This window comes from Capricornis sumatraensis, chromosome X, assembly GCF_032405125.1.
Source record: "Capricornis sumatraensis isolate serow.1 chromosome X, serow.2, whole genome shotgun sequence".
NCBI classification, from domain to species: Eukaryota; Metazoa; Chordata; class Mammalia; order Artiodactyla; family Bovidae; genus Capricornis; species Capricornis sumatraensis.
In genome coordinates, this window is record NC_091092.1 from 84447107 (window position 1) to 84460997 (window position 13891).

Genomic DNA, 13891 nt, shown 5'->3' on the forward strand with positions numbered 1-13891 from the left:
AGATAAGAAAGCCTTCTTCAGCAATCAGTGCAAAGAAATAGAGGGAAAGAACAGAATGGGAAAGACTAGAGATCTCTTCAAGAAAATTAGAGATACCAAGGGGACATTTCATGCAAAGATGGGCTCGATAAAGGACAGGAATGGTATGGACCTAACAGAGGTGGCAAGAATACACAGAACTGTAGAAAAAAGATCTTCACGACCCAGATAATCATGATGATGTGATCACTAATCTAGAGCCAGACATCTTGGAATGTGAAGTCAAGTGGGCCTTAGAAAGCATCACTACGAACAAAGCTAGTGGAGGTGATGGAGTTCCAGTAGAGCTATTTCAAATCCTAAAAGATAGTGCTGTAAAAGTGCTGCACTCAATATGCCAACAAATTTGGAAAACTCAGCAGTGGCCACAGGACTGGAAAAGGTCAGTTTTCATTCCAATCCCAAAGAAAGGCAATGCCAAAGAATGTTCAAACTACCACACAATTGCACTCATCTCACATGCTAGTAAAGTAATGCTCAAAATTCTCCAAGCCAGGCTTCAGCAATACGTGAACCGTGAACTCCCTGATGTTCAAGCTGGTTTTAGAACTGGCAGAGGAACCAGAGATCAAATTGCCAACATCCGCTGGATCATGGAAAAAGCAAGAGAGTTCCAGAAAAACATCTATTTCTGCTTTATTGACTATGCCAAAGCCTTTGACTGTGTGGATCACAATAAACTGTGGAAAATTCTGAAAGAGATGGGAATACCAGACCACCTGACCTGCCTATTGAGAAATCTTTATGCAGGTCAGGAAGCAACAGTTAGAACTGGACATGGAACAACAGACTGGTTCCAAATAGGAAAAGGAGTACGTCAAGGCTGTATATTGTCACCCTGCTTCTTTAACTTCTATGCAGAGTACATCATGAGAAACGCTGGACTGGAAGAAACACAAGCTGGAATCAAGATTGCCAGGAGAAATATCAATAACCTCAGATATGCAGATGACACCACCGTTATGGCAGAAAGTGAAGAGGAACTAAAAAGCCTCTTGATGAAAGTGAAAGAGGAGAGTGAAAAAGTTGGCTTAAAGCTCAACATTTAGAATACGAAGACCATGGCATCCGGTCCCATCACTTCATGGGAAATAGATGGGGAAACAGTAGAAACAGTGTCAGACTTTATTTTCTGGGCTCCAAAATCACTGCAGATGGTAATTGCAACCATGAAATTAAAAGACGCTTACTCCTTGGAAAGAAAGTTATGACCAACCTAGATAGTATATTCAAAAGCAGAGACATTACTTTGCCAACTAAGGTCCGTCTAGTCAAGGCTCTGGTTTTTCCAGTAGTCACGTATGGATGTGAGAGTTGGACTGTGAAGAAGGCTGAGCGCTGAAGAATTGATGCTTTTGAACTGTGGTGTTGGAGAAGACTCTTGAGAGTCCCTTGGACTGCAAGGAGATCCAACCAGTCCATTCTGAACGAGATCAACCCTGAGATTTCTTTGGAAGGAATGATGCTGAAGCTGAAGCTCCAGTACTTTGGCCACCTCATGCGAAGAGTTGACTCATTGGCAAAGACTCTGATGCTGGGAGGGATTGGGGCCAGGAGCAGAAGGGGACGACAGAGGATGAGATGGCTGGATAGCATCACGGACTCAATGAACATGAGTCTGAGTGAACTCCAGGAGATGGTGATGGACAGGGAGGCCTGGCGTGCTGCGATTCATGGTGTCGCAAAGAGTCGGACATGACTGAGCAACTGAACTGAACTGAAATAATTTTAAAATAAGGTGATAGCTAAATAATTATGAATTATCATAGGATACTTGTTGATTAATTTGAGAGAGTTAAGGATTTTTATTTTACAGAGACTTTTTAAGAGTAACCTGTACTGTTGATTTAAATTCAAGGAGCCCAAGAAAATTCAGGAAAAACCCCTTTACTCTTTATTAAATCCAGAATAAGCTGACTTTCCTGTCAATTCTTCACACCCTTTCCAAATAGAAGTTGATCTGACCATTTAGGAAGTTGGAGATGTCTCTCTTGCTGGAGTGCAGAGTTGGTGGGGATGGTCTTTTTAAAAGGAGAACATTAAATGGTGTTAATTCCATAGTAATGGTCTTCTCAAGGTGTGTGCAATGTCTTAACAGGTATTCCGGAAGGACCTTATCAGTGCCATGAAGATTCCAGACTCTCACCATATTAACCCTGACAACTATTACCTCTTCACGGATACATGGAAAGAAGAGTGGGAAAAGGGAGTCCAAGTACCAGCCAATCCAGACACTCTTCCACAGCCTTCCGTCAGGTATTTTCATGGTTGTATCTTTGATTTAGGGGATGAATGCTCTTATAGTAGTCTGTGAGTTGCTTGAGGGGAGACTTTGAGTGGCTAAATATACATTTATAATGCTAGGTCACATACATGTTCAGCAATTCACTCAGACCAATGGCAGATTATACCAGACTAAGATAGGTCAGTAGTCAGTCAGACTCTTTATTTAGGGATATAATATGTATCTATTCACAGGATAAAACTGTTTGAAGTCCAATCTGAAATTATGATAAGGTTTTGGAGACCAAGATTTCCCAGTCTGACTCAACAATCAGTAGCATTTATTAGCCTTTGAAGAGAAACAGAGCACTAATTACATAACCCTATAATAACCCTATTAATATATAACTCCATGAGAAGTTGCTTCATTTTAATAGGGGCCTCATAGTGATAGCATCTGTAAACAGAGGGCCAAAACATAGAGTTTGTAAAATGCATAAACCCAAGTAAAAGGGGATAACTGGAATAATTGGGTTAACCATAAGCACACAGCCTTCCTTTGCAAAGACTTGAGAAGAAGTTTAAGTAGGAGAGTATTTTTTGCCAAGAGGACATGGTAAGTTTAGCTCTTCAAGAGTAATGACTAGTTTTGGAAGCCATTTTTTCCTACTGGTCTTTGCCAGTGTTTTGCATGAAGGCCAGCATGAAATAAAATGCTTGGTATAAGTTTAAATGAATGAGTGAGGGAAAGAAGGAATAGCATCAGATAAAGGGGCTGGTGGGACCTCCTGGTTACTATGAGAAATTGTACATCTCATTGTACAGCTATCTATTTCTAGTACATATTAGGTTCTTAAAGATCAGAGACCACATTCTTGAATTTTTGGTCCCTAGCATCAGGTTCTTGGAGAAGGAAATGGCAACCCACTCCAGTATTCTTGCCTGGAGAATCCCAGGGACAGAGAAGCCTGGTGGGCTGCCGTCTCTGGGGTCACACAGAATCTGACACGACTGAAGCGACTTAGCAGCAGCAGCAGGTTCTTAGGTCTTAGTCATGTTCCAGAAATGCTTATCAAATCACTTCTAAAAATGCAAGCCCAGGCTGTCCCACCCACAGAGAGACTGTCTATTCTCTGTTAAGAAAAACTTCAGTCTTGCCCAACACACATACTTACCCTCACTAGCTCATCATCATTGCCACAATCTCTAGAAATCACAACAATATCATGAATGAACATAAGAGTCAGACATTTTCATGTCTTTACTGTCAGTATTTTTATATACTGTTGCAGTAACAGCGAGGAGCCTAGACTACCACCTTAAACCAGTAATAATCATGTATCCCTCTCCTTCCCATCTGTGGTAGTATCAGAAACTTTCACCACTCCTTAGAGATGATGAGGATACCTCCCCCTGCCACATGGTATCAGTGAAGACCATATAGGGAGCAGTAGTAAGGTTATCAGAGAAGGCAATGGCATCCCACTCCAGTACTCTTGCCTGGAAAATCCCATGGACAGAGGAGCCTGGTGGGCTACAGTCCATGGGGTCGCTAACAGTCAGAGACGACTGAGCGACTTCACTTTGACTTTTCACTTTCATGCACTGGAGAAGGAAATGGCAACCCACTCCAGTATTCTTGCCTGGAGAATCCCAGGGATGGCGGAGCCTGGTGGGCTGCTGTCTATGGGATTGCACAGAGTCGGACACGACTGAAGTGACTTAGTAGTAGTAGTAGTAGTAAGGTTATCTTACCAATCCCAGCAAGGGAGGTATCAGTGGAGGCCTGGTGAGAAGCCAGAACTCTCAGCCTCCCCCAGTAGTAACAAAGAATTCCTGCCCCTGAATGTCAACATAGGCCAAATGGTGAACCAGGACTTCTACAATCACCTAACAGTGATGAGGTGATATCCTCCCCAACCAGATCTCCAGCCAGAGCAGTGTCAGAGGAAGCCAGTAAACATAAAAGGTTTAAAGAAGATCCAGAGTCTTGTAGCATAATACACAGGTTCCAGTGGAGGAAAAACACTCATATCAAGAACTAAAAAGATCTCAACTTGATCAAAGATAATCAGTAGCTGCCAGTACCAACGTGACAGAGATAGTAGAATTGTCTAACAAAGATTTAAAAGGAGCCATCATAAAAATGCTTCAGTGAGCAATTATGAACACATTTAAAGCAAAAGAAACAGTAGTATATCCCCCCTCTTTCATACCTGATATTGGCCATTTTTATCTCCTTTTTTACTTGCTATAGGTTGGTCATTTTTACTGACCATTTCACAAAGCCATCTTTTTATCATGAATTAATAAACGTATTCATTGTCTTGAAACCAAACAGGCCCAAGTTGCTTTCTGTTTATCTGAGTCAGCTCTCTATAAACTCATTTCTCTCAAACTTGCTGTGTAATAAAAACCAAGATATTTCGTTTCTTCTCTGCAATTAACAAGAGATGGCAAAGGGCTCAACCCTCTGAATCAAAGGGTTCTTGATTCAGTCAGAAACTACTACTTCTTGGGCAGAAGGTTCATAGTCTCTTGCGTTTTCAGTCAATTTGATATCTAACTCATTATTACTATCTATACTGTAATCTATTTTTTCAAGGAATCGAGGTTCATCTTCATCCAAAACATAAGTAGTGGGGCTAGTTACTTTGCAGCTCCATTCAATCAAGTCATTTTCAAAGTCAAGCAGACTGGAAGGCAGATTATATTCAAATGGGGATATCAGTCTTTTCAAACATGATAGGCCAACACAAAATTTTGCTCCCATCTCTTCCAATTCTTGAGTACCAATCTGTAAACCCTTATATGTTCCCTGATCACAGCTACACAAAGTACTCTCCATGGTATAGCTTCTTTGTGCTTCTGTCTTTCTCCAAACTACAACATGTGCTGTAGATTCTTTAGATTTTTCTACTGTGAAGCTGTATAGCTGCTCATGCAAAATGCTGGGGCAGTGTGGCTCAGAATCTTAGGCAATGTTCGGTATCCCACATGTTCCACAGCATCACATGAAGCTGCATTGTCATTCATATGCCACACTGTCTGTTTGGTGCTGCAGCCATACATAAATAACATTCTTCTTTCAGGAGTAGCCATGATAATCACAATAAACCAGTGGTAAGCACTTCACTGCAGCCAGGTATTATAGCAGACCCTTGACATGATAAATTGTAGAATGTAAATCTGAATTTGGAGTTTGGTTTCATTATCTTTTCTGTTTTTAATTTATTTCTGTTCTTATCTCTACTACTTCAATTATTTTACTTGCTTTGGATTTATTTTGTTCTTCTAGTTTCTTGGATGGGAGCATAGCTTATTGATTTGAGATATTTCCTCTTTCCAATATGAGCATTTAATGTTATAAATTTCCCTCTCATCACTGCTTTAGCTATGTCACAAAAATTTTGATGTGTTATATTTTCATTTTCATTCACTTTAGTGTATTTTTTCCTTTGAGACTTTTTCACTTTTTTCCCCTTGAGACTTCTTTTATTTAAAAGTGTGGTTTTTACTTTATTTGAATATTTTCTTATCTTTCTATTACTGATTTCTAGTTTTGATTCCACTGTATTAGAGAACACTCTGTATAATACCAATTTGTTTAAATTTGTTGTTTTATTTTATAGCCCAGGATATGGTCTATCATGGTATATGTTCCATGGGTGCTTGAAAATAATGCCTGTGCTGCTGCTGTTGGGTGGAGTATTCTATAAATGTCAGTTCAATTCTCTTAGTTGATAGTGTTGAGTTCTATCTCCTGGATGATTTTCTGTCTGTTCTATCACAGAGGTTGAAGTCTCCAGCCATAATCGGGAAGTTATTTTTTCTCTTTTCATCCCAATCAGTTTTTGTTTCAAATATTTTGTATCACTGTTGTTTGGTGCACATATATTTATGATTGCTATATTTTATTGGTGAATTTATCCTTTCTTTATTATGTAATATTCCTCCCCATCTCTGGTAATTTTCTCTGCTATGAAAGCTACTTAATCTGATATTAATGTTGTCACTCTTGCTTTCTTTTCAGTAATGTTTGTATTTATATCTTTCTCCTTTATTTTACTTTTGACTGATTTATATGCTTCTATCTTAAGTGTTTTTGATAGCATATATTTGAATCGTTTTTTAATCCATTCTGCCAACCTTTGACTTAATGTGTTTAGACCATTTACATTTAATGTAATTAATGATATGTTAGGGCTTAAGTCTGTCCTAACAGACTTTTATTTTATTGTGTGTGTATATGAGTGTTCTCTGTTTTTTATTTTTCTCTTTTGTTTTTCCTGCCTTCCTGGGGGTTATCCAAACAAATTACCACAACTTACTCAATGTGAAATAATCAGTTGAATAGCCTCATAACTATTAATGAAATTGAATTTGTAATTAAAAACTCTCCATAAAAATACCTCTAGGCCCAGATGGTTTCAACTGGGAAATTCTACCAAACACTTAAAGAAATAAAAACTGATAATACTGAAAGAGAAATTTGAATCAAATCCAATGTAGTTATAGAATAAATAGTTGAACATGGGAATGTGGGTATACTGTTGCAGTTTGAGGCTCTAGATATGCAGCTAGAGGAACTTAATGAAGGCAGACATACAGACATGAAGAAAGTGATTGTGATTAAAAGAATGAAGATGTTCCAGATAAAATGATGCCAGAATAAAACCCACATTAAAGGAACTCTCAAAAAATTTTACAGCAGTGAAAGCACAAAGGACAAAATGTTGGAAACTAATCCAAGTTCATAGAACAGTATGACAACTTTCCAGGACATAGAAGAGTTGCTTATTCTGTTTCATAAGTTTTGTAAATTAAGAATTAAGCACTGTGCTCTTGATAAGTTTTACAAAGAGATAAAAGAGTTTAAATTCTCAGTGTTTCAAATGATAGGGTGTTAAATGCGTATTGGTTTTAATATTTTTTATTTCCCTATATAATATAGCCAACAATAAGGGAGTAAAATGTTTTGACAAAAATTTTAAAGGTCACTGAAAAATCATAATTTCCCCAGTGATTATTAAGATTGCTTTTCACAGTTTCATGCACAGTCATTTTTACAGTACAATACCACTGTGCAAAGTGAGGACTACCTGCTTTGGTGACAGCAGATCATTGGGTGTTTTGGAAGTGGCCAGTGGAGCAAGAGGATATAAGAGAACTTTTAGAGGTGATGGTTATATTTATTATCTTGGTTGTAGTTCTTGTTGCACAAATTTATATGTGTGTCAGAACTTGTTAATTTGTACATTTTAAATATATGTAGCTTGATAGGTCATTTATACCTCAATAATGTTAATAAAAATATCATCCATATATATAATTATAAAAATATGCAATCAAAAAATATGCAATCATCACAAATAGAGGAGTGTGTAGATGGTAAGAAAATGTGGTAGTGGGCACATGACAGCACAGCAGTATGTGATTAGAAGAGAAAAGGAAAGACAACAAATGTGACTATAAGCTACTTAAGAGCAGAAGCCTTACTGCCTAATAGTAGGTTTTCAGTATACATTTATCATTGTAAAGAGAATAGGATAAACGAAGCAAAGAGGAAAGTGGGTGGGTTTTAGGAAAGAAAATTAGTAAACAACCAAAAGATATTATAGTTGACCCTTGAACAATGTGAGCTTGAACTGTGCAGGTCCACTTATATGTGGATTTTCTCAATAGTAAATACTATTGTAATACAGTCTGCTGTTGTTTGAATCAACAGATCCAGAACCACAGATATGGAGGGCCAACTATAAATTATATGTGAATTTTTGACTGTGTGAGGTGTCAGCACCCCTTACCCCTGTCTTGTTCAAGGGTCAACCATACATTCCTACCAGCATTTTATGAGGATTCCATTTTCTCATCCTAACCAACACTTCTATTTTTTAAATTATAGTTATCCTAGTGGGTATGAAGTACATCTCATTGTGATTTTGCATTTGCTTGTTGGCTAATGATGTTGAGCATCTTTTCTTTTTTATTGTTTATTTATTTGTTTATTTTTGGCTATGTTGTGTCTTAGTTGTGGCACCTGGTCTCTCTAGTTTTGTGGTACAGGCTCAGTAGTTACCCCTGGGCATGTGGGATCTTAGTTCCCAGACTAGGGATTGAACCCACATCCCCTGCATTAGAAGGTAGATTCCTAACCACTGGACCACTAGAGAAGTCCTAACATCTTTTCTTTATGTGCTTATCAGCCAGTTGTATGTTCTTGGAAGAGAGCTTTTGTACTTTATTACAAAGAGAAGAAGCTTTTATGTGGTTAGCAAATACAATGGTTTTTTTTTTTCCTTTCCTGTGAAACGTTACTGTTCAAACTGTAAAGTGAAACATGTCAGTTCATCTCTTTATGTTCTGTCATATTCACTTTGGAATGGCTGCCTTTGGCTGCTGAAAATCTAGCCTTTTAGTGAAAAGGGTGATGATGTCCCCTGACTAGCAGTTGTAGAATGTTCCATTTTCACTTGATGCATCCATGCATACCTCCTATGTATATCTCTTTGGGGAAATTATTCACATCTTTTGCCCATTATAAAAATGTGTTAATTTGTCTTTTTATTGTTAAATTGTAAAAGTTCTTTACATAGTCTAGATACAGGTTTTTTACCAGATACATGATTTGTGAATAATTTCTCCCATTCTCTGGGTTGTCTTTTCACTTCATTGATGGTGTCCTTTGAGGCACAGAAGTTTTAATTTTGATGAAGTTCAGTGTATCTATTTTTTTCTTTTGGTTGCTTGTCCTTTTGGTGTCATATCTAAGAAATCATTACCTAAACCAAGATGAAGTTTTATACCTAGAATTCTTCTCAGAATTCTGTAGTTTTAACTCTTATATTTGGGTCTTTGATCCATTTCAGTTTATTTTTGTGTATGGTGTGAGGTGTTAAAGGTCTGACTTCATCCTTTGGCATGTGGATAACCAAGTGTCCCGACACCACTTGTTGAGCAACTTCCTTTTTGAAAATGGACACTATATCCCAACCTCAACCACCTTGGTTCCACCAGGCTGCTAAGAAAGAAAGCATGGTTCTTGAATAACTAAGAAATCCCAGTTCCATTTTTTTAAATCCCCTTTCACAAATCTACCAAATTGATTTTTTTAGTTATTCATATTTTAAACTGAGATGCTAATTTCTCTACTGTCCTTTCACTCTGTCCAAAGATGCTACTTTTTCCCACTATATAGGACAATATCAGATATGTTCCTTTTTATTGGTTAATTTTATAACTTTTAATGTTAGTGTTTCTTTTTATATGTTTTTGTTGTTTTTTCATAGATTACAAATTTCCTAGCAGTTAAGGAGGTGCCTGGTAACAATGTGGTTATTTACACTATTGAGAGAATACTTAGTTTTTGAAATTAAAAGATGTAGCTTTATTCTCAAAATAAAGTGAAGTATTTTCTTCTGACACAACTGCCAAATCTAAACAAATGTAAATGTTTCATAACAAACCCTTGCTATGATTGCATTTAAATTTAAAACTAATATTTTCAATGATTATTATATTACTTTCATATACAAAGAAATATTCACAGGGTGGTTTATGCACATAAAACTCAAAACCTGCACCTCAAGAATCAGTGCTAGAGTCATCTTTGGAATAGTGATTTTAGTTTTGACCAAACATTATTACATTAAATTAATATTGTTACATTAAAAAAATAAAAAGAAATGTTCACTAATAGTTATTTAATTATAAAAATTCTTCCTGCCTCCCAAACTTAAAAAATTAATCTGTGTGTAAAAGCATGAGGACATTCCTTGATTTTGTGCTAAATGTTTTTAATAAAGAATGTTGCAGCAGTTCACAATACCATATAAAAAGTATCAGAATGTAAAAATAAAAATCTTAATATATTATGTTGAGTTGACTCCTCCATATTAGTTTTAGTAAAATTTAAACCTTGTTGGTTGGTTATTTTCTACTGATGGATATCTCTAGAGAGAATATCCCAAAATATAAATCTGTTAGAGAAATTTAAGAATGAATCTAATGTAATGCAATAGTTACTTAAGTGGAAACAAACATGAAAATACTGGGAAATAACTTTTAACCATTATGTATGTATTAGTCATGATAGGCCAAATGCTATAACAAACATCTCCAAGAATCTCAGCATCTTAACACAATGAAAGTTTTATTTTTTGCACATGTCTCCATCCAGTGTGGGTTTGGGATGTCAATCATCTCTGCCACTCACAGTCATTCAAAGACTCAGGCTCTTTCTGGAGTGCCTCCTCTATCTGCTAGGTCTTTTCCCACTCTTCCACCCCCAAACTTCTAAATCCAGTTTGCAGGAAAAGACAAGACAGCATGGAGGGTGATGCAGGTAGATTTGGAGGGGGTCTAGATTTTGAAGTAGATGATCCGCACATATGCTATTAGCCAGAACTCGTTCATATGGCCCACCTAACTGCAAAGGGTACTAGGGAATGCAGCCTTGCTATGTGCCTAGATGGAAGACATCTAGGGTTTGGTGAACATATTAGCATTTCTCTCTTACACTTTGGTAGTGGCATTACAAACTCAAAGCTACATGAGCACAGGAGCCTTACTGATTTTATTCACCACTGTAACCCTCTAGTTGATGCTATGATGTGTACTGCCCAGATTCCCATTTAGTATTAGGACCTGTCCACATGATCAGGATAGCCTGACTTCTTACATGGCAGCTCTGGGCTCCAAGAGTGAGTATTCTTAGAGATAAGAAGTAGAAGGTGCCATTCTCAAGGCCTGGGCTCAGAAAATGGCACAGTACTACTTCTACCATATTTTATTAGAGCAGTCTCAGACTGAAGAGGAGGGAAATTGACCCTACCTCTTGACAGGACTATCAAAGGATTTGTGACTATCTTCAGCCCATCACAATAGTAATGTTTATAATGTTTGTATTTGAGTTACTTGTCTTATTGCCTACAGCCAGATTAAGTCAATCAGCTAGAGAAACTTAAATACTAATAAAACTAAACATGCTTTTTATTTATTATCTAAGTCACAAGATTGTCAAAATACTTCAGAATTGTGTTTTCTAATGGACTTATAGAAGAAATTTTGGATGTATATGAATTGACATGTTTCTTGGGTCCTAGAATTACTCTTATTCTTTGCTGTAGTAACTGAAAAGGGATGGAAAAAGATACAGCAGATAGGTGAAGCAAATCCTTTTAGAATTGTTCTGGCTTTCAGGTAAGGTTTTCCTCTCTGTTCCATTGTTGTTTCTGCAATTCTCTTGTCCTTTAGGATAGTGTAGTATGTATATGTGGTGATTGAGGTGAGGGGTACAGAGAATTATGAAACAGAGCCATCTTGCACTGCAAGTTTCAGCTGTTTAGATAAGCCTGTTCATTACCACAGGAATTTTTTGAAGTTAAGTTCAACGAATAAAAATGATAGTAACACCATTACATGTTTTTTAGGTAGACTGGATGATTTTGATGCTCATCAGTGATAAGCTTCAGATAGTTTTTGTTTTGTTTTCATCTGTTTATTTAAAATAATTTCTTTCACAGTAAGGGTCCGATGGAAGGAAAACAATGCTTTATGTTTGTTTGAAAGGAAGCATGCATTATAAGTTATATTACACATAAATGGTTAATGTTGTATGTGTGTGCTTGTGTGCCCATGCTCACTCTCTCAGTCATGTCTGACTATTTGTGGCCCCATGGACTGTAGCAGCCAGGCTCCTCTGCCCTTGGAATTTTCCAGGCAAGAATACTGGAGTAGGATCCCATTCCCGACCCAGGGGTGGAACCCTCATCTCTTGTGGCTCCTTCATTGGCGGGCAGATTCTTCACCACTAGCACCACCTGGGAAGCCTTAGATGAATTATTAATTGACTTACTGTAGAAACAAAAACATCAGAACACAAATATTAACTGTATGTGTGTGCTTATACAACATGTACATGCTGCTGCTAAGTCGCTTAAGTCATGTCCGACTCTGTGCGACCCCGTAGATGGCAGCCCACCAGGCTCCCCCGTCCCTGGGAGTCTACAGGCAAGAGCACTGCAGTGGGTTGCCATTTCCTTCTCCAGTGCATGAAAGTGAAAAGTGAAAGTGAAAGTGAAGTCGTGTCCCACTCTTCGCAACCCCATGGACTGCAGCCTGCCAGGCTCCTCCGTCCAAGGGATTTTCCAGGCAAGAGTACTGGAGTGGATTGCCATTGCCTTCTCTGACAACATGTACATATGTATGTACAAATAAATGGGAATATTCTGTAGCTTGCTTTTTTCAGTTAACAAATATACTTCTGAGTCATTAGTGATACTGAAAGAGAGGATGATTAAATACCCAGAGAGGCCCCTATTTCTCCTTGGAATGTAAATGTTTGGTTAACTAGGTTACAGACAGCAGTACTTTCTTCACTAAACTCTAGACTCAAATAGTAAACACCAATGCAGCATTTCCACTTGGATGTCCAATAGACATCTCAGACTTAAAATGTCCCAAACTGAATTACTGATGTTCTTCCCAGACTAGTTCCACCTGTAATTTTATACATTTAACTGATAGCAGATTCATTCTTCCTGTTCAGTCTTTCAGACCAAAATTCACAGAATCATCTTTGATTCTTCATTGCCTCATACCCCATATTCAGTATCAAAGGGGATCCCCTTGGTTCTACTTTCAAGATGTATCAGATTTCATATATATAAGTCAAAGGAAGAATGGCCCCTAGTGATATAGGGAGCACAAGCCTACCTCCCACTCCACTGCTGTATTTCACCATCATACTTCTCTCACCTCCCCGTACTCTCCTTGCCCCACTCTTCAGCTCTTTTTCCTTTCTGTTTTAGGCAGCAGCAGTCCACCATTTTGCTTTCAGTTATGAGAATCAATAAAGAGTACTTTTATATACACATCTATCTTATTTAAAGTTTAAAGCAGTCTTTTGGTGGTTTTTCCAGTTACTATTGCTCTATAAATTGTTTTTTCAGTTACTGTTGCTCCCCAACTTATTGTCAGGCAACCATGTTTTTATACTTATAGGTTCTGTGGGTCAGAAATTCAGACAGGGCACAGTTGGGATGGTTAGTCTCTGCTCTGTGATGTCTAGGGCCTCAGTGAGGAAGACTTGAAGTTTGGGGTGACTCAGTGGTTGGGGACTGGAATCATCTAAAGGTTTTTTCACTAACATGTCTGCTCCCTGGGCTGGGATGATGTAAATATTGCATGTGGCCTCCCTGTTTGATTTGGTTTCCTCATAGCATGACAATCTCAGTGTAGGCAGACTCTTCACAGGCCTTAGGTACAGGGGTCCATATGCATGTGTTCCAGCAAACAGGGTGAAAGCTGTTTTCCCTTTTATGACCCAGCCTTGCAATTCTCATAGCATCACTTCTGCTGTATTCCATTGGTGGAAACGGTCATATGCCCTCCCTGATTCAAGATGAGGGGAAATAGACTTCACCACTTGGGGGAGGGACAGAGTCACATTGTAGAAGAGCATGTGGAATTTTTTAAATACCATCTGTCATAGAGGTTATAATTGTCCTTTGTTTCATAGATGAGACATGGAGTCTTTCAGAGAAGCAAGAGTGGCAAGATTAACAAGGGGCATCTTGGGAAACTATTCCTAGGGATATTATTAAAAGGGACTTCTATTTAGTTAGCT

At 37.9% G+C, this 13891-nt stretch overlaps 1 protein-coding gene across 1 annotated transcript in view; it reads left to right on the forward strand.

Annotated features, from left to right (window-relative positions):
• JADE3 (jade family PHD finger 3) overlaps positions 1–13891 on the forward strand; it is a 139591-nt gene that overhangs the window by 89662 nt on the left and 36038 nt on the right. Inside the window, exon 4 of the mRNA XM_068962649.1 lies at positions 2138–2295. Coding sequence (XP_068818750.1) covers positions 2138–2295 — 158 coding nt within the window. The remainder of the gene's footprint in view (positions 1–2137; positions 2296–13891) is intronic.